The sequence below is a fragment of the Cherax quadricarinatus genome, chromosome 20, assembly GCF_038502225.1.
Source record: "Cherax quadricarinatus isolate ZL_2023a chromosome 20, ASM3850222v1, whole genome shotgun sequence".
In the NCBI taxonomy this organism is placed as follows: Eukaryota; Metazoa; Arthropoda; class Malacostraca; order Decapoda; family Parastacidae; genus Cherax; species Cherax quadricarinatus.
In genome coordinates, this window is record NC_091311.1 from 6,635,548 (window position 1) to 6,658,313 (window position 22,766).

The 22,766-nt window shown below is 42.0% G+C and overlaps 1 protein-coding gene across 1 annotated transcript in view; it reads left to right on the forward strand.

The window, feature by feature from the left end:
* LOC128703230 (uncharacterized) overlaps positions 1-7,328 on the forward strand; it is a 60,717-nt gene extending 53,389 nt beyond the window's left edge. Inside the window, exons 6-8 of the mRNA XM_070086869.1 lie at positions 893-1,058; positions 4,175-4,351; positions 7,051-7,328. Of these exons, the coding sequence (XP_069942970.1) occupies positions 893-1,058; positions 4,175-4,351; positions 7,051-7,136 (429 nt within the window). The 3' untranslated portion in view covers positions 7,137-7,328. The remainder of the gene's footprint in view (positions 1-892; positions 1,059-4,174; positions 4,352-7,050) is intronic.
* The last annotated feature ends 15,438 nt before the right edge of the window (positions 7,329-22,766 follow it).

Genomic DNA, 22,766 nt, shown 5'->3' on the forward strand with positions numbered 1-22,766 from the left:
TGAGGTATCACGTCAAGTGTTACAAGTTGGGAAAGAATATTTCCTGCCACCCTGGCCAGGTACATCACTCTGTTGAAGATTGAGACACTTATGCACCACATGGGAATCTTTATTTAGGAAACGTTTCGCCACACAGTGGCTTCATCAGTCCAATACAAAGCAGAAAGGTGCAAGGAGAAGGAGATTGAGGTAAACAGTCCCTCAGCCTGGAGTCGATTTGTTCAGTTCATCAATCTTGTAGAGTGTACAGAATAGGGCCGTAGACGTGGCTTACATACTGTAGTCAGGTGAGGCGAAGCAGGAGGAGGCGGGGTTATAGTGGTACCATCCACTAGTCGAAGTAGGTCTTCTATAACCCCGCCTCCTCCTGCTTCGCCTCACCTGACTACAGTATATAAGCCACGTATACGGCCCTATGCTGTACATTCTACAAGATTGATGGACTGAACACATCGACTCCAGGCTGAGGGACTGATTACCTCAAACTCCTCCTCTCCTTACACCTTCTGCTTTGTATTGGACTGATGAAGCCACTAAGTGGCGAAACGTTTCCTAAATAAAGATTCCCATATGTTGCATAAGTGTCTCAATCTTCAACTTGTCGGTTTTCAAAACCATTCATCACATCACTCTGTGTTATACCTTCACTCAAATGCAATCTCAAGAACCTAATCACGTCGAGAAACCCAGGTAATTCATAGAACAAGTCTGTGAGTCAGGGAACTCTTCAGACAGCTCCTCCCAACACAGTTACTACTACATCAGTCATTTATAGTTTACATGGGAGTTTCCCCATCACCAAGCACCTGCCTACTGCTTGGGAAGTGAAACAGCTAAATTATATAAGATATGCACCAACTTAATGTCTTCAGTGGAGTTCTCGTTTCCACAGGATCCCAAGTCCCGTATGATGCGAATCCAGGAGCTTTTGGTAAACAGCAATGTAAACCAAGGCAGCACAGTACCAATGTTCAATCACCAGTCCCACTTCAGCTTCTGGACCTTCCAGCCAGCGGACACTCCTGTGTCGCTGCCTGCCGTCCTGCTCACTGACACGGGTTAGAGTCCTCCATTTCTCGTATTTGATTACAAAATTATTATTATTATTATTATTATTATTATTATTATTATTATTATTATTATTATTATTTTCATTATCATTATTATTATCAGTATTATTATTTACAGATGGTGATTACGTGCTTGCATGCGCTGATGCGTGAGTGAATGTGTGTGTGTGTGTGTGTGTGTGTGTGTGTGTGTGTGTGTGTGTACTCACCTATTTGTACTCACCTATTTGTGGTTGCAGGGGTCGAGTCTTAGCTCCCGGCCCCGCCTCTTCACCGGTTGCTACTGGGCCCTCTCTCTCCCCGCTCCATGAGATTTATCAAACCTCGTCTTAAAACTGTGTATGGTTCCTGCCTCCACTACGTCATTTTCTAGGCTATTCCACTGCCTTACAACTCTATGACTGAAGAAATACTTCCTAATATCTCTCTGACTCATTTGTGTCTTCAACTTCCAATTGTGGCCTCTTGTTTCTGTGTACCCTCCCTGGAACATCCTGTCTTTGTCCACCTTGTCTATTCCACGCAGTATTTTATATGTCGTTATCATGTCTCCCCTGACTCTCCTGTCCTCCAGTGTCGTCAGGCCGATTTCCCTTAATCTTTCTTCATAGGACATTCCCCTTAGCTCTGCAACTAACCTTGTCGCAAACCTTTGTACTTTCTCTAGTTTCTTGACGTGCTTTATCAAGTGCGGGTTCCAAACAGGTGCTGCATACTCCAGTATGGGCCAGACATACACGGTGTACAGTGTCTTGAACGATTCCTTACTAAGGTATCGGAATGCTGTTCTCAGGTTTTCCAGGCGCCCATATGCTGCAGCAGTTATCTGATTGATGTGTGCTTCCGGAGACATGCTCGGTGTTATACTCACCCCAAGATCTTTCTCCTTGAGTGAGGTTTGCAGTTTGGCCACCTAGCCTATACTCTGTCTGTGGTCTTCTGTGCCCTTCCCCTATCTTCATGACTGTGTGTGTGTGTGTGTGTGTGTGTGTGTGTGTGTGTGTGTGTGTGTGTGTGTGTATGTATGTGTGTGTGTGTGTGTATGTATCTGTGTGTGTGTGTATGTGTGTGTGTGTGAGGGTGTGTGTGTGTATGTATATGTGTGTGTGTATGTATGTGTGTGTATGTATGTGTGTGTGTGTGTGTGTGTGTGTGTGTGTGTGTGTGTGTGTGTGTGTGTGTGTGTGTGTGTGTGTGTACTCACCTAGTTGTACTCACCTAGTTGAGGTTGCAGGGGTCGAGTCCAAGCTCCTGGCCCTGCCTCTTCACTGGTCGCTACTGGGTCACTTTCCCTGAACCGTGAACTTTATCATACCTCTGCTTAAAGCTATGTATGGATCCTGCCTCCAATACATCGCTTCCCAAACTATTCCACTTCCTGACTACTTTGTGACTGAAGAAATACTTCCTAACATCCCTGTGATTCATCTGTGTCTTCAACTTCCAACTGTGTCCCCTTGTTACTGTGTCCCATCTCTGGAACATTCTGTCGCTGTCCACCTTGTCAATTCCTCTCAGTATTTTATATGTCGTTATTATGTCTCCCCTATCTCTCCTATCCTCCAGTGTTGTCAGGTCGATTTCCATTAACCTCTTCCCGTAGGACATACCCCTTAGCTCTGGGACTAATCTTGTTGCAAGCCTTTGCACTTTCTCTAGTTTCTTTACGTGCTTGGATAGATGTGGGTTCCAAACTGGTGCCGCATACTCCAATATGGGCCTAACGTACACAGTGTACAGGGTCCTGAACGATTCCTTATTAAGATGTCGGAATGCTGTTCTGAGGTTTGCTAGGCGTCCATTTGCTGCAGCAGTTATTTGGTTGATGTGCGCCTCAGGAGATGTGCCTGGTGTTATACTCACCCCAAGATCTTTTTCCTTGAGCGAGGTTTGTAGTCTCTGTCCCCCTAGACAGTACTCCGTCTGCGGTCTTCTTTGCTCTTCCCCAATCTTCATGACTTTGCACTTGGTGGGGCTGAACTCCAGGAGCCAATTGCTGAACCAGGCCTGCAGCCTCTGCAAATCCCTTTGCAGTTCTGCCTGGTCCTCGTCAGCTTGAATTCTTCTCATCAACTTCACATCATCTGCAAACAGGGACACTTCTAAGACTATTCCTTCCGTCATGTCATTCACGAATACCAGAAACAGCACTGGTCCTAGGACTGACCCTTGTAGAACCCCACTCGTCACAGGCGCCCACTCTGACACCTCGCCCCCTACTATGACTCGCTGCTGTCTTCCTGACAAGTATTCCCTGATCCATTGAAGTGCCTTCCCTGTTATCCCTGCCTAGTCCTCCAGTTTTTGCACTAATCTCTTTTGTGGAACTGTGTCAAACGTCTTGTTACAGTCCAAGAAAATGCCGTCTCCCCACCCCTCTCTCTCTTGTCTTACTGCCATCACCCTGTCATAGAACTCCAGTAGGTTTGTGACACAGGATTTCCCATCCCTGAACCCATGTTGGCTGTTGTTGATGAGATCATTTCTTTCTAGGTGTTCCACCACTCTTCTCCTGATAATCTTCTCCATGACTTTGCATACTATACATGTCAGTGACACTGGTCTGTAGTTCAGAGCTTCATGTCTTTCTCCTTTTTCAAAAAATTGGGACTACATTTGCTGTCTTCCATACCTCAGGTAATCTCCCTGTTTCGATAGATGTGTTGAATATTGTTGTTAGGGGTACACAAAGCACCTCTGCTCCCTCTCTCAGGACCCATGGAGAGATGTTGTCTGGCCACATCGCCTTTGAGGTATCCAGCTCACTCAGCAGCCTTTTCACTTCTTCCTCGGTTGTACATATTGTGTCCAACACTTGGTGGTGTACCCCACCTCTCCGTCTTTCTGGAGTCCCATCTGTCTCCTCTGTGAACACTTCTTTGAATCTCATGTTGAGTTCCTCACATACTTCTCGGTCGTTTATTGTGATCTCCCCTCCTTCCTTCCTCACCCTGATTACCTGGTTCTTGACTGTTGTTTTACTCCTGTTGTGAAGTTAGTATCAGTATGCCACTGTTGTGAAGTTAGTATCAGTATAACACTGTTGTAAAGTTAGTATCACTATGCCACTGTTGTAAAGTTATTATCACTCTTAATATTGGCAGGTGTGTATCGTAGCCCCGGAGAAGAGTGCAGCATCCCGTGCTCAGCACAAAACTTCCTAACACCTACTCGACACGACTTCATCAGGCTGACTACGAGAAGCCTGACCACCGCCGTCCTGCAACTCCAGGCTGAGCGCACCAGCAGCAGCAGCAGTCAGTACCACCTCTACACAAATGGTATACAACACCTGCACTGGTAGTAATATAATGAATGATTTTTGCACTAATATTGAAATTTCTGACAGTAATGTTAGTTGTAATGTCAACATTTGTGTTAATAAATATAAAATTAATTGTGAGGTAAGTGGTGCTAACCAGCAGCTCTCCAGGAGCTCCTGGAGAGCGAAACGTTGCCACAATAAAATGCCATATTAGTTATATCTGTCAATTTCATCTAAAATTTCGTCAGTAATTCTGTCATAAAATTAACTACAGTAGCAACAGTTATATCAAACTCTTATAAAAACAGCAAAATTATTATTATTGTTAGTGGAAGCAGTAAAAATTTTATGAAAATAATTTTAATTATAAGATGGTACCGACTGTGTTACTGGAAGACTTATATGTTGTTGAAAATGTGATGTAAGAAGCCAGGGACACAGAGGCAGCTACAGACACCGTCACGATGACGCCAGGAAGATTATATTTTCCATTCTTAGTATATTGACTAAATGAATCGAATTAGACAAATATGTGGTGGAGGCAAACATTATACGCAGTTTCTAGACAAGGTATGCATAGATCCGGAAGCCAGGAATAATTAACGCTGGAAGATAGTGTTTAAATGGTAGGGTTAAGAACTTCGAATGTACCATTGCACACACACAGACACAGACACACACACACACACACACACACACACACACACACACACACACATACACACACACAGACACATCTAGGTAAGTACATCTGGTAAATATAATTGATACCGTACCAGCAGCATCCCACCAAGACAGGGTGATCTAAAGAAGAAAATTAATTCTTCGTCTTTCGCTCCCTTGCTGTCTTTTAAGTTTAAGTTGTCAAGCATAAACATCCTATCAAATATTAACGTCTTCTCATATCATATTACTGATAATTTGCAGTACTGACATGTTGAATAAGACAGTGTACAATATTTAGGCATCTTTTCTGACGAAAAGTTTCTCCTCCATAGCAGACTTTCTCAGTCAAATACAGGCGAATACAATGGAGACAGTAGTAGCACTTTTAACCTGATCAATCCGTGACTCTTGGTATGAGGTAATCAGTCCCTTCAGTTTAAATTACAGCCATGGAGTAAGATCTCAAATGCTAGAAAAAAGCGAGATGAAGCAGCTGGGGTTAGCGTCACAGGTGAGCGGGGCCCACTAATAGAAGTAAGTCATGCTGAACACTTGCTTAGCAAAGTGTTTCCTAACGCGGGTCTTAGTCATAAGATGACCCACTGCTGGAGCTTTTGGTCATCTGACCGACGCCTTCCACTGGTTTACCCCTCCACCCCTTTTAACAGTTATTTACTTTTTTATTTATATAAAAAACGGGAAGAGGCAAAAGCGAATGTGGAGGAAATACATAACGTTGAGAAAAAGACTGGAAAGTTGACAGCAGGTGGCGATAGAATGTTGAAATATAGTGGCATTTGTTTACACTGATGATATAGGGGCATTTGTTTACACTGATGATATAGGGGCATTTGTTTACACTGATGATATAGGGGCATTTGTTTACATTAATAATATAGGGGCATTTGTTTACATTGATGATATAGGGGCATTTGTTTACATTAATAATATAGGGGCATTTGTTTACACTGATGATATAGGGGCATTTGTTTACACTGATGATATAGGGGCATTTGTTTACATTAATAATATAGGGGCATTTGTTTACATTGATGATATAGGGGCATTTGTTTACATTAATAATATAGGGGCATTTGTTTATATTGATGATATAGGGGCATTTGTTTACATTAATAATATAGGGGCATTTGTTTACATTAATAATATAGGGGCATTTGTTTACATTGATGATATAGGGGCATTTGTTTACATTAATAATATAGGGGCATTTGTTTACATTGATGATATAGGGGCATTTGTTTACACTGATGATATAGGGGCATTTGTTTACACTGATGATATAGGGGCATTTGTTTACATTAATAATATAGGGGCATTTGTTTACATTGATGATATAGGGGCATTTGTTTACATTAATAATATAGGGGCATTTGTTTACATTGATGATATAGGGGCATTTGTTTACATTGATGATATAGGGGCATTTGTTTACATTAATAATATAGGGGCATTTGTTTACATTGATGATATAGGGGCATTTGTTTACATTGATGATATAGGGGCATTTGTTTACATTAATAATATAGGGGCATTTGTTTACATTGATGATATAGGGGCATTTGTTTACATTGATGATATAGGGGCATTTGTTTACATTGATGATATAGGGGCATTTGTTTACATTGATGATATAGGGACAGACCCACCTGTATACCAGTATCCCAGAACTTAACTTGCTGTATAAGTCAGACTCTCCTGTAGTTTATTTGACTGGACAAAACAGTTTAGTTTCCAGTTATAAAATTTCACTCTATCATATTAGACTAAATTCTCCCATAATAATATTTCCATAATCCAGTCCTTATATAACATTTTACTGTCCTAATTATCAGTAAAATTGTTCGCGGCTGCATTACTGACGACAGGTAAATGGGTTGTATATATTTTCCACAGACCATTAACACTCTGGTGTGTTCACCAGAGTGTTAATGGTAGTAATAGTTAGTTAAGAGATGCTGAGTTACAAGCCAGCGTAATTATACTTGACTCTTTACTTCTTCTCGTCAAATGTTTTGATCAAATCCACAGATGGCAACCCTGGCGGAGCGGCCATGATGATGACTTATACTGTGTCGACGTTGATGGTAGTCTGCTTGCTGCTGCTGCTTCAGTGAAGGACCTTCAGTGAGTGACCTTCAGCGAACTTTAGTGAGTAATCTTCAGTGACCTTCAGTGAGTAATCTTCAGTGAGTGACCTTCAGTAAGTAATCTTCAGTGAGTGACCTTCAGTGAGTAATCTTCAGTGACCTTCAGTAAGTAATCTTCAGTGAGTGACCTTCAGTAAGTAATCTTCAGTGAGTGACTTTCAGTGACCTTCACTGAGTGCCCCTTACTGAGTGATCTTTACTGAGTGACCTTCGCTGAGTGCTCTTCACTGAGTGCTTCTCTATCAGAGAAGAGACAACATCTGTATCCAAACTTCCGTCCACTGAAGGGACGGTGTTGTGACCAGAGCCTCAGCAGATATTCATAGTGAGAGACCACAATACAACCATGTCTGGAGTTTTGTATAAGGCAAAAAAATAGAACAAGAATGCTGGAAAATCCCAAAGTGGCATGAACCATGTTGGAAAATGACTTAATACATATAGCATTGAACGACAAGAAGAGACATAATTGTGGGCATCAACAATACCAGCTGCCCAGCAAGTGTTAATAATGAGATAAGATCCAGCTTGTGTAATTATAATGAGATAAGATCCAGCTTGTGTAATTATAATGAGATAAGATCCAGCTTGTGTAATCATGAAGATATGTCTTGTTATTGGTGAAATTATGAGGTGTATGAGTAATGATGTCATAGTGTAATGATGAGTGTGTAGACGAGTACAAGCACTTCTCAGTGTAATGCTGAGTTTGTACATGAGTACAAGCACTTCTGATTGCAATGTTGAGTGTGTACATGAGTACATATAGGGAACATTTAAAAAATATATATAGATTTTAGAGATGCAAGCTGCACTTTTCAGGCATTATTTATATGGTCACAACAAACTTCTGTGAAAATTTCAGATCATTACATGCCCATTTACCCTGCAGCATCGCGATCGACTTTCCCTCAGATTATACACTTTCCTGGAAAATGTTCTTTGCCTGATATATTCATCTCTTGCCTTCTGTCCAGTCACTACAGTGCAAGCTTCAGTCATCAATTTTATCTCTCTCTCAACAGCTTAAGTGTTGTTTGGCCAATTGGGCACCTCCAGCGGAGTCTCAATAATATTCAGAACCTGTTAATCTGATAGAGAAGCAATGAAAGGAGGCTCAGTTTTGTGTTCAGTCTTCCAGTCAATCATGGAATGATAGTTCTTTGCTTGCCACTTTAGTTTGGGAATTACTACTTTTCTTGAGTTGAAAATAGGACCACATTGTTATTCTCTTCATCTTCACTGTCAGCCTCATCATCAGTGTAGATTAACAAGTCCTCGTCAACACCATAAGCAGAATCTTCTCCATCCTCATCAGAGCTCTCAGTACTTTCTTCTGCCTGCTGATTCTCTTCTCTAATTTCTCTTATCATTGAGAACAATTTTGTCGCTCACAGTCATGTCTTCATCAACGCACATACCAAGAAGCAGCTGATCTGTGTAAGCAAAGTAGGAATTTCTTTGGAGAGTCGTCTTCACTATCTTCTTTTCTTCACTGTTCAGATGTCTCATAAATTGCAGTGACTGGAAGACATTCTTTGGACCGTGTGTGACATAAGGATGCAATTTGATGTAGAACAACATTGGAGCACTAAACTTTAAAATCATAATGACTCTTTTCAGTACCTGTCTGGGTCTTGATGTTGCCACATACTGTCTAAGGATCCTACTTCATAAAGTATTCCACCTTGACACTCACGGTGGACCTGGTTCAAGAGCAGCCAAGTCATCATCAGCCACACCTGTGATCACTCCTTTGTAAATCCCATACAAGTATTTCTGGTTCCAGGACAGATCTTCTGCCACCTTGTCAATCAGAGCAGGGAAATCAATGAAATTGAATGGCTGGAAAGAAACAACTGGCAGCTCAGACAAAGGATCCTTGATTTGCTTGTCAATGGGACCTCTCCATTGCTCAGGACCACTTGGCTTACCGTCATAGTGGTAGAAAACAGCCCTTAATGGCAGTTCATTTCCATAAAGCTGACAGATGAAACAATGGACCGGATGACCAAGCAACAATTCAAGATAATGAATGACTCCATTGTCAGCTTCAACATTTATGTTGGTTCCATTACAACCAACACATACAACAGGCTGCCGAGCTAGATTCTGTTCCACCAGAAATGTATAGATAGTCTTGGCAATCTCCTTTCCATGGCCTGACTTGGGAGTCACACGAGTGAGATATTCAGTGCCGGGCTCCACCATGATGACGTAATGATATTTCAGCACTATCTTTGTCATTACACAAGTGGAGGTCTTCTTACCATCAAAATACAGTGAGGTGATATTTTCCAATTTTGCTACCTCATTTTCTTGCCTCTCCATTCGGTATTTGTGTCTGGCATCTCTTAACTTCTGTGGTCCAATAACTTGACTTTTGTCATCTTTAGTGATAATGCCATAGTCCATTAAGGTGGCGTTAGCATAATTACTAAGTTAGTTAATGTCTATAAATACTGCAGAGTACATAAATACAGTACATAAAACACTGCGTTGCGCTACTCAGTAATACAGACATTCAAAAATTTCAGTCACAAATGTTGTAGGATAAACCTCAACCAGACAACTTTGTTTTTGGCACTAAATCTAAGATGTATATCAGGAATAATGTCTGAAGAGTGAAGCTGTGACCAAGAATTCAATGCTTCCGAGTGTACAAGCCCTTCTGAGTGTAATGTTGAGAGTACATGAGTACAAGCACTGAGTGTAATGTTGAGCGAGTACACGAGTACAAGCACTTCTGAATGAAATGTTGAGTACACGAGTACAAGCACTTCTGAGTGTAATGTTGAGTGAGTACATGAGTAGAAGTCCTTCTGAGTGTAATGTTGAGTGAGTACAAGCACTTCTGAATGTAATGTTGAGTGAGTACACGAGTACAAGCACTTCTGAATGAAATGTTGAGTACATGAGTACAAGCACTTCTGAGTGTAATGTTGAGTGAGTACATGAGTAGAAGTCCTTCTGAGTGTAATGTTGAGTGAGTACAAGCACTTCTGAATGTAATGTTGAGTGAGTACATGTGTATAAACACATATTAGTTTAATGATGAGTACATACATAATGAGTGTGATGATGAGTACGTAAATTACAGGTCTATATACTTCTTGGTTAGTGTAATGGTTAGTGTGTACTTGTGTACATTTGCACGTGTGTACAGTCACTCCTTATTACAATAATGTTCACATTGTTATGATACTTAAGATCAAGTCGAAAAAATACTAAGAGAATTTATTGTAATATTTTAACTAAATTTTAATAAATTGACCATAAAAGTGTAGTTTTGTGGTAGTTCAGTGAATCCTATAAATTAATATGATAAATAATATGTGATAAGTAAGCATAATTGTGAAAATAAATGGTATAAAATACAGACACTATGGAAACAAACATATGCAGTTTAATGTGATCCTTTATTAACAACGTTTCGCCCACACAGCGGGCTTTTTTCAAGTCACAAACAGATCTACCTGGGGTGGAAGGTACGCGAGTGTTTATAGTCAGGTTCAGAATGTTGAGGTCAGGTGGAGAATGCTGCATCTGATGATCACTTCATCAGAGACTGCAGACGACAGGCATTAAACATCTTCAACACACCCAGAGAAGACACTGCCGAGAAGAGATACATAGTCCTCCCCACCACCTCCATTGCCAAACATGTTTCCAACATCTTTTCCAATACATCATTCCAAGTATCTACCTCCACAACCACGACCATCAAGGACATCACCAGTAGTAGACAGAACAAGCTTCCATCCTCTGCAGGGGTATACATAATCCCTTGTAATGACTGCAACAAATTATACGTGGGCGAAACATCAAGAGACCTCCAAACACGTATTTCAGAACACCAATACGCAAGCAGGACTGACGATACAAGGAATGCCTGTGTGTAACATCGCAATTCACACAACCATTTAATTAACTACAGAAACTCAAGACTTATCGCCACAGAAGACAACACTCAATACCGAAGAATCCTGGAATCATCGCTTATCTCTATAACCAACAATTTCAACCAGAACAATGGCTTCCATAACATAGCTGAACCACTCGCCAAGAAACTTCTTCATCGCTTGTTACGTTTTGAGTCTTTCTTTTCAGAGAGGAGACCCGTTAGTAACAACAGGTGAAGATCCACTTAGGTCTTCTTACTCTTTTTAAATACACACATATAAATATAAGGCAAAAAATGTTTCTATAATGCTTTATCTGGTTTTATTCAGTATAATACTAAGCTTAAAATCACTTAGTAATTTAAATAATTGATAAAATTTAGGTATACCTTTTCTTATTAATTCTTATGTACACAATCACTAATTTCATAATCAAAGTCAAGATCAATGAATCAATAGATAGGGTGCCTTTACCACCTCCTCAATCAATTATATACACTACAGCTAGAACTGGTTCGAGACTATCACGAGATTTTAATAGTTGGAGAACTCAGACGTGGGGTATTGCTTCACTTAAATGGCTGACTGCACAGACGCAAGCCGTCAAGTATTCCGAGATTGAATCCAAGCAACCTTGGCTGAACCTAGGAATCCTGGTTTAAAGGTTCTCCTGAGGCTTGCAACAAGAGAATAAAAGGGGCTCCGTGGCTTGGTGTTTTCTCTACCGGAGGAGAGAATGAACTGCCATGAGTAAAACTCCCTAGCTTGACGTCACCTCGGAATGAGTGAGTTTGTGAAGCATAAACAACCACAAGAAAATTCAACATAAACACAAAACATCCTACAAATAAATCAATAATTCATGGCCAGATAATATTATAAAACTAGGAGTCTTTATTTTAGCTACGAATAAAGTACCAGTAATATAAGTGAAAAAGCCGTAATTACACACTAATCAATTGACCCTTCTTCAATTATGCACAAAGGGCGTAACATCGCTATCCCACATAAGAACATAGAACACTGCAGAAGGTCTACTCACAACTTGTCCAATACCCCTGCCAAGCTACCCAAGACTCTATAACTTGTCCAATACCCCTGCCAAGCTACCCAAGACTCTATAACTTGTCCAATACCCCTGCCAAGCTACCCAAGACTCTATAACTTGTCCAATACCCCTGCCAAGCTACCCAAGACTCTATAACTTGTCCAATACCCCTGCCAAGCTACCCAAGACGCTATAACTTGTCCAATACCCCTGCCAAGCTACCCAAGACTCTATAACTTGTCCAATACCCCTGCCAAGCTACCCAAGACTCTATAACTTGTCCAATACCCCTGCCAAGCTACCCAAGACTCTATAACTTGTCCAATACCCCTGCCAAGCTACCCAAGACTCTATAACCCCACCCGGTAGATCATCAGATGCAGCATTCTCCACCTGACCTCAACATTCTGAACCTGACTATAAATACTCCCGTACCTTCCACCCCAGGTAGATCTGCTTGTGACTTGAAAAAGCCCACTGTGTGGGCGAAACGTTGTCAGTAAAGGATCACATTAAACTGCATATGTGTTTATGTTTCCATAAGCATAATTGTGGTGGAATTTTTTTTTTTAATATTTTATTGAAAAAACACAATACACATCATACATGTATGCTATACTTAGGTTACATAAACAAAGTAACGTGATCTTTTAAATAATAAAAACAAAACACCACATACCTTATCCCAGCACTAAACTTATACTTAAGAAAAACACGTTCAACTATAAATGCTTGATTCCCTCTCCAAAATACCCAACCAGCACACACAACATACATGTATCTAAAACCAGCCCACACCTGAACATACAGGTGGGTTTATTATATCCATAAAATACAGCCAGTATCTTATAACACAAAAAGCAATATTATCCTAAGTCATTCGTCTCTCAACCCTTGAGTGGAGAGGACGTGTGCTGCTGCTGCCCCCTGGAGTTGTCTGGTGGCAGTATTATTTTCACCAACATGGCGCAGGCTCGCCGGCGCAGGGTAAATACAGTCTGCATTGTATTAACCAGTGGAGCTGTAACGGGGCCATCAATGGAGTTGCTTTTGCCTGCAATCATCAGAGATACCTACGGAATAGACAAAGAGGAGATTTGTGGACTTGCATTGAACGGAACGAAGAGGATTTTTGTAAAATTTAGTTCGGCGACTGTGTATGAGGCAGTTGTGAATAAGTTTCAAGAGGTGGCCATACCAGTTAACCATGCTGTGACGGTGCGGCTGCATGATGTGTCCAGCTATTACACATGGGTTAAGATCAGGAATGTGCCGTTCGAGGCGGATGCATCTGACATCCGGTTCATTATGTGTAAATACGGCACAATACATACGATCACTGCAGGAAGGTGGTCAGTTGGCCAGTATATGGGGATACCTGAGGGTGCATTCTCTGTCAAGATGACGCTCAGACATCCAATTCCATCGTACGTGGTGATGGAAGATTTCAGGACTCAGGTTTTTGTAACATACGCTGGGCAGCGAAGCACTTGCCGTTTGTGCGGCTCGTATGATCACCTGGCTGCGCAATGTGAAAGAAGACGTGGTGATAGGGACCAGCAGCAACGACGTGATGTGGAGGAAAGGAGAGAGGATCAAGATCAACTGTTTTCGACTCTGCCTCAGCAGAGTTTGACATGGAGTGAGGAGGTTGAGAGGGCCGAAGAAAAGGAGATGGCGGGGGCTACGCAGGGGGACGACATCACTTCCCTGGACGTTGTACATGTGCTTGATGAGGTCATCGCGGAAGCGAATGGTAGTGACGCGGAAACTACGATAGTGTCGACGTTTGAGAACATTTTGGATAATGAGAGTCCTTGTCCGGATGTTGGTACAGACCTGGATCATGGGTCTGCAGTTGAGGAGGGCGTGGTGACGCCAACCCAGACTGAAGTGTGTCGTAAGGATGCACAGTTGGTGAGAACTGTGGAGGTGGAGGTTCATCATGGCACTGAGCTGGAAGACTTGATGCAGGTCGCGGGTACGACGCGAAAGCGCGCAGCAGTGCTTTCGGATTCCGACGACGTGCTTACGCCCGCACAAAGACCTGGGAAGAAAACATGGGCGGAAGCCATGCGGAGAGGTTCAAGTGGCGCCCAGGGGCAGGGGTTGGGTAAGGGTGGACAGAAAGGGGGGGGGGAGGGAAAAGGGTGCAATGAAACGATCAGGTGATAAGTCGGTAGTGTCAAGAGGGAAACCCCCTTTGTCGGTTTTAAGTGCCTGACATTGAACATCAATGGCTTGAGGTCTCAGAGAAAGTGTGAGTGGTTTAAGGAATATTTGGTGCGTCATGACGTTGACGTTGTGTTCTTGCAGGAACACAATTATAGACCGGGTTATGAGTTGAAGGTGGATGGGTATAATGTGTATGTTGAGCATGCAGTCAGATTGAAAGGAGGTGTGGCCATTTTGGTGAAAGAAACTAGCCCGTTGGTTGTCAGGCATAGTGAGGGGGGAGAGGGGAGGGTGATTCGCGTGGATGGGTTATGGGGTCAGGTACAGATGACGTTGGTGTGTGTGTATGGCCCAGCAGAGGGAGATGTGAGGATAAAGAATAAATTCGTAAGGGACGTTCTGGTATATTATTTGCGTGGATTGCCGGGGGTTGCTGTGATAGGAGGTGACTGGAACTGTGTGATAAGGAATAAGGATGTTGAACCGAGAGGGGCAGGGCATTGTTTGAGGATATTGGGAGAATTGTTATCCGGGATAGGATTGACAGATGTTGAGGGAGGTGAGGTGGTGGAGCACACATTTATTAAACGTGGGTATGCGGCTAGGCTCGATCGATTATACGTTCCCAGGACAGTTGTAATACATAGTGTGAGGGTAATGGACGTAGTATTTTCTGATCACAGGGGTGTTTTGGTGGATATAGGTTGGGAGGGGTTGCCGAGAAGGTGTAAGGGGTTTTGGAAGTTGAATGTAAAGTTGTTGCAGCAAGAAGAGTATCAACAGTCATTTGTTCAATTGTGGGAGGAGTTGGTGGCGGAGGCGCCTGGGAATAGTGAATTGGTTAGTTGGTGGGACTCTGTGGCGAAATCTCGTATTAAGGAATTTTATATTCGTAGTGGGAGGGAATATAACAGGTTGAAGTATGGGTACCAATCTTATCTTGAGGGACAGTTGAGAGCTTGCTACGAGCGTGGGAGTGCTAGTCATCCGGTGGATGATATTGAGGGATTAAAGGAGCGTATCAGGGATTTGCAAAATGAAAGATTTGATGGCGCGCGAGTTTTGGGTGGGCTGGAAGAGGTGTTATGGGGTGACAGGCCTTCGGCATGCGTGTTGAGGAAACAGCGTAAGAGAAGAGTGGCGACGGAGATGATGGGATTAACTGTTCATGTGGGGATGGGAGGGTATAGAGAGGGGCAGGTATTAGTAACGACAGAGGGTATGAGTGGTTATCTAGATGCATGGTTTAGGTCATATGCACAAAACGGAGGTATTCGAGATGAGGCTTTAAAGGAAATGGGAGGTTTCGTGCAATGTGAGATTGATGGTATGGATAGGGTAACATTAGAAGGTCCGATCACGGAAAGTGAGATTTCGCAAGCTTTGTCTGGTGCAAGTTTAGGTAAGGCGCCAGGTGTAGATGGGTTGCCTAATGATTTTTACGTTAGGAATTGGGAAGTATTGAGAGGATTTTTAGTTAGGTTATTCAATGTAATGAAGGATGATGGGGAAATGGGGGAGCAGCAAAGGACTGCTGTCGTGGTATTAGTTCCGAAAGGTGGACAGACTACAGTAGAGGATTACCGAGCAATATCGCTTATGTGTGGCGATTATAAGTTATTTGCACGAATATTAGGGAATAGAATAAAAAAGGTGATAGGTAACGTAATTGACAGAGGACAATATGGGGTACCGGGTAGGACAATGTATGAAGGGCATGGAGTTCTTAGAAGTTTTATAGAAAAGAGGGGGGAGTTGGGGGGTGGGGGTGTGTTGGCATTGGATTGGCGAGCTGCTTACGATAGTGTGGAGAGGGATGCGTTATGGAGGTTCATGCGTTGGCAGGGATTCGGGAAGGAAATTATATCTTGGGCGAAAACATTGTATCAGGGAGCATCTATGAGAGTACAGGTTAATGGAAGGCTAGGTGTTAACATTCAGATGGGAAGGGGTTTGCGACAGGGTTGCCCTCTATCGCAAATATTGTTTGCGTGCCTCCAGGATCCCTTTTATAGGGCAGTTAGGTGGAGTATCGCAAGTGGAGGGGTTAGTAATGAACGAGAGGGTTGGCCGGGTATTGTGGGTTATGTGGATGATACAACTGTATTGGTGAGGGATGAGACGGATTTACACAAGGTTGGAAAGGTGGTAGATGTGTTTGGAGAGGCTACTGGGATGGAAATTAATGTGGCAAAGTCTAAGTATATGGACCTAGGCAATCACGTAAATAGAGGTGGGACTGTAGGGCGCGGGTGGAGTGTGGTGGATCAGCTATTGATTTGTGGGATAGTGTACGCTAAGAATGATAGGGTCGCACAAGAGGTAAATTCGATGCGCACCGTGGATGGGGTATTGAAAAGATTGGGTGGTTTGAGGACGGCGCAGCTAACGTTGCATCAGAGGGTCATTGTGACGAACGTGCTGTTGTATAGTAAGATATGGCACGTGGTGGCAGTATACCCGCTGAGGCGGCGAGAGGTGCAACGGTTGCAACATGGGATTTTCCGATTTATATGGGGATCGGGTTGTGACTGGCTAAGTAGAGGGGTGGTGACGCTTCCCGTTAGCCACGGGGGGCTGGGGCTTATACATTTAGAAAAGCGTATGATGAGTGTGTATCTAAAACGCGGGTATTTGGGGGAGGTGGGGGCGAGGAAAGGGGGGCTAGAAAAACTGCGTATGGATATGCAACGATGGTGGGGGGGTAAGGATTTAATGATTGGTGAGGCCATGTTGAGGGTTTTAATGACGGTGAGGGATCCGAAGCGCCTTAAATTGAGGATTCTTGAGAGGGTGGGGGGTGGGTCTGTGGTGGCGGCAGTTGAGGGGGCATACCCCATGTATGCGTGGGGGAATATCTGGAAATGTTTACGGCAATTGCGTATTAAACCAGGTGTAAGGGAGGTAATGTTTAGGTTTCTACATGGAATCTTGCCGTCTGGTGTTGTGTTATTTAATAGGAGACTAAGGGAGGGAGGGGAGTGCAAGGCGTGTGGATGTTCCGAGACTATTTTTCATGCGGTGTATTTTTGTAATTATTTAGAAGCTGTAAGGGTATGGTTAGGTAGGGTAATCAGGTTAGTGGGTGGGGAAGGGTTACAGGTGTTAAGGGTGTTAAGTTTAGATATAGGTGGGATGAGTCAGATGGTGGTGAATGCGGTTGCGTATGTGGTCACTGATTTTATTTATACGTCTTGGGTTATGATGGAGGTGGGTGTGGATGAAAGAATAAAGGTGTTAGCGGCCACCATTTATAGAACTAAGTGTCGCAATAGGGATCTTTATGGGGGAAGGTGGGAGACAGCGTTTACTGAGGGATACCGGAGTTTTAAGTTAAAGGATTTACGGGATTTAAGTGTAAATGGGTAGCGACGGGCTAGTTTCTTGAGTGGAGATGTGTGGATGGCTTTTAAAGTGTGTGACTGGATTTGCACTGATACATTTATGCTTTTCTGAGTAGTGAGTGTGGTGTGGGTGGTGTTTTTACACATGTGTTCCCTTTATGTTGTGAAGATTTTGGATAGTATATGTACGTAATGTATTGGAGCACTACATCATTGTGTGTATACAAGGTGAATGAAAGGGTAGAATCTTAAAGTTTTTGTGTGTGTGAGAATGACTGTTCGTTATTGTGAGAGTGCCTTCAAAGATGTTATAGAAAGCATATACTAAATGGTGTTACTAAGGTATGCCATATGACTGTATCGAATATGCTGTGATACAAAGTCCGGGGTTTCCCTTCTTGTTGGATGCATTCTGTAAGACACAATTTCTGTATTCAGAAGGTTCGAAGTTTACATAGCTGTAATGAGTAACGTGGTACAGTTTTATATTATGCGAGATTGTATTTTTGTACATAAGGCCTAACATATAATGTTTCAGCGGCCTGGTTAAGATTATATAGTACATGTCGTGTGACACTGTATGTGTAGGGTAGTGTTAAATATTTTAAGTACACGCTGTTGTTTTCCCTTTGCTATTTTATTGTTTAAAGTCACATATAAGAGTATATGTAAGGTAATATAAAAATGTATATTGATTTTGTGTAAATACGCAATTTCAGATGACTTTGTTGGATCAGGTGTGCATATGAGTTCAAGTAGCGGTGTATATTATGTATTAATACTGGTATAGGGTATATAGTGTATGAAGAAGTCTTGGGTGGATTGCACCCGTGCTGAGATATAGAGTATATTATCCTTGTATGCTAGGCAAAGTTTTCATAATTGTTACTTAGAGCAAGTAGTATCCTGCGCTCTTATAGTATGTCATTGTTTTGTAGGTATTTGATGGGGGGGGTACATTTTACTTCCAGAGCACATATGTACGACTTTATAAATGTACCTTTGGTGGGGGGTGGATGTATAGGTTTTAATGGTATGTGGTGAGGTTTTTACCTTTAAGAATTTTGTATATAAAACTTGGCATAAGATGTTTAAGTGTGCTGAAGTAGATTCTCTGGATATGTTGTTGGTACACCTGTGCGAAGTTTCTTTTTCTTTTTTGATTGTGTATACGTATGTTGTACATTAATTTTGTTGTTACATGTTGATTGGTTTCGTAACATGTTTGCTTACACGTATAATGTATACTGTATTTTAAATACAAAAAAAAAAAAAAAAAAAAAAAAAAAAAAAAATGTATAGAGGATGAGGGACAGTTTGTGTCAGCACAAAGTTAAATGTTTATGTGTATTTTGACAATGTAATTTATAATTCTGGGTAAGAACTGATACTATGTTCTTTTATTTATTTAATGTATTGTATTGTTTTAAATAAAATATAAAAAAAAAAAAACTTAAGAAAAACACGTTCAACTATAAATGCTTGATTCCCTCTCCAAAATACCCAACCAGCACACACAACATACATGTATCTAAAACCAGCCCACACCTGAACATACAGGTGGGTTTATTATATCCATAAAATACAGCCAGTATCTTATAACACAAAAAGCAATATTATCCTAAGAATGTCACACTTATTTACATTATATATGAAACTTTATATACAAAGACATTCTCATATAAGCCAATTCATTGCACACTCATTAGGATTGTATAGTAAACTTTATACACGAAGATATTTTTTTTTTTTTTTTTTTTTTTTTTTTTTAACCAACATACACATAAACCATAATAAGATAAACACAAGCCGACAATTAGCAAATCAACAACCGTGGCAGACAATGTCAGTACACACACACACAAAAAAAATACATTATAACACATTGATATAACAAAATTCTACTGATATAAACCCAACCTATTTACGAAAAAAAAACCATACCGACTACTAATACAAAACGTCGGAGTCATTATAATACATGTAGGAATAAGTCCAACAATCATATATATATGTATATATATACGCACGCACATACACACCTACGCGTATGTGCACATGTGTTCGTACAGAACAAACTGGATTATACATAGATATAAAACTCTAAATGACTAGTCACCAAATAAACTAAAAAAAAAAAAATATTACATCCACTAATATAACTATACCTAAGACATTGGTTCCCACTAACAACACCTAACACACACAAAGGTAATGTTACCGATTAACTCAATATATAATATAACCTTCCATACAAAATAAAGGGTATATATAAACCCCATAAAATACCTATATATTCTCGTGCATAGTCCATAATGAACCTCTTCAAAACATTACAAAAAAAAGACGTATGACAAGGATAAAGCTATATCAGATTCGATTATATAAACATATCCTCACATATACAAATGAATATAAACCCCCATATAATATTTTTCTCATAACAATAAAAGAAAAAACAAAATCACATACGACTTTAAACTCTGCGGTTTTACAAAAATCATAAGGTCTACATACCCCGGAGCCCCCGACGGCTCCCTGCAAATGAACTTTACCCACATCAAAACACCTTGCAAACCAGTCAACCATTCCTCATCAGACATCCAAGCACTCCAAGAGGGCACACCACTGAAGAGACCAACCCCTTGTCTCTCACCCCGTCACCAAGCGGAGTAAACGTTCAACAGTAAATCCACGATATCCCTCCGGAAAACTAGTTACCCACCGTCCCCCATATAAGAGTTTGTTCCTACATGCTGTCCTATAAAAACACGCCGCTAACGCTTTTATCCTAATGTTTCCCTCCACCTCCCTCATCCCCCAAGATACATACAAGTAATTAACTATTACGTATCTGATAGCCCTCCCCACCTCGTTGGGCACCCCTCCCACATCTAACATTAAAACCCTTAGGGGTGATATCTGACCCCCCCCCCAATAAAAGGAAAACCCTCTTCAACCACAATCTTATCACCTCCAAATCTGAACAAAAATATACTACATGGAAAGCAGTTTCAACTTCCCCACAAAAACCGCATGACGCCTCTCTCACAAAACCCATATCGTCTTAGCACCTCTTTCGACGCTAACGTCCCCATAAGAAATCTATATACTAATTCCCTCACTCTTGCCTGTATTGATTCCTGACGACGACCCACACCCACCAACCTTTTTACCTTGAGTTTTTTAACATTGCGAACCTTTAACATAAACCTCAACATATCTTCACACTCCACTAAGTCCCTGCCTCCCCACCATTTGCGGATATCCCCCATCACCTCCCCCACCCGAAGACCCCTTTCCCCCGCTGCCCGAATATACCTCTGCTTCACATATAGCGCCTTCACCCTAGACCCTAATGCCATCAATCCCAATCCTCCCTGTCTTACCACAGTCATTACCACATCTTTGCCCAACCACGCCCTCCCAAAACCCCACACATACCTTAAGACTCTTCTTTGTAATTCCATAATATCCTGACTTCTTAAGGGGTAAATTTCCGCCACTCCCCACACCTTACTATAAATCAGCGTATTTACCACCACAACCCTTTGATGCAAGGTTACATCCCCGGCCCTTAGACTCCTGAGCCTACTCAAAGCTCTGTCCATTACCATTTCTGAATTAACCCTCCTGCTCTCCTGTGCATCTGCCAAATACAAAATCCCACAAATCTTTAGCCTTTCTACAGTTATCCAGCCAAACTCCTCCCCCAAGGTCCCTCCTACCCAATTGCCTACCTCCAGCAATCGTGATTTCTGCTTATTCACTCTCATCCCAGTAGCATTCCCAAAAATCTCAATTACCCTTCCCACTTTACTTAAATCTTCTATCTCATTAAGTAAAACAGTTGTATCATCTACATAACCAACAATATTCCCACAAAAGCCTCCACTCTCCCCCATCCTTCCCATCCCACCATCAACCAGAACATAGAAAGGATTCTGCATACATGCAAAGAGTATTTGAGAGAGTGGACACCCCTGCCTTAAATCCCTCCCCATGCTTACAGGACTACCCAACCTACCATTTACCTGTACTCTCATCGATGCATCCGCATACAATGTCCTCCCTCCAAAACCCATTCTCACCATACTCTCAATCAAAAATTCCCTATCCATATAATCATAAGCTTTCTCCCAATCCAGACCTAGAATACCTCCCTTACTACTACCCTCAAGGAAATCCCGAATACGTCCATGACCTGCCCGCATACTCCTCCCCGGGATACCAAACTGTCCCCCATGTATCACCGACCCCATGACCTTCTTCAGTCTATTACCCAAAATTTTCGCAAAAACCTTGTAATCTGCGCACATCAGAGATATTGCTCGGTACGCACTCAACTCTCTTCCCCCCCTCTGCTTTGGCACCAAAACTATGACACCCGTACTTTGCGATGTGCCCAACTTCCCACTAGTTAACATATGATCCAATACCCTAACCAAGCACTGCCTAATACACCCCCAATGTGCTCTATAAAAATCATTTGATATACCGTCTATCCCTGGTGCTTTCCCGGTACTCATCCCGAAAACTGCCTCTTCCACCTCAACCTCACTTATACCTACCTCCAACCCCACTCTATCCTGCTCACTTAAAACACTATGGAACCCCCTTTCCAAAAAACCCTCACAGGAACCCCCCTCCCTCCAACTCCATTTCTCCCTAAACCAACTATCAGCATAGAGACTCATACTTTCCATATTGGATAGGACCCGACCCTCTGGATACCCTCCCACCCCAGGGCTTGTCTCCAATTGTAGAATGGTGGTTACACTCTGTCGGTCCCGAAATTTACGTAAAACAAACCCAGACGGCTTATCACCCCACAATACATCCTCTAACCCCGCTCTAACCCTAATTGCATCAAACCTATCATTGTGTAATTCAGCGATTCTACTCCGCAGACTGTCCATGTCATCCCTCCTACCACCTCCCCCAACATAACAGTCTTGCAACTGTCCCTCCAGATAATTTTGCAACCCAAAACGCCACCTCGCCTCTTCTCGTCCCCTAACCTTAAAAAAATTCGCTATTCCAGGTTTGGCCTGCATTTCCCACCAATCTAACAGATCTATCTCCCTGTCCCTAGTCTCCCAAAAAGGCAACCACCAATCACTGAAAA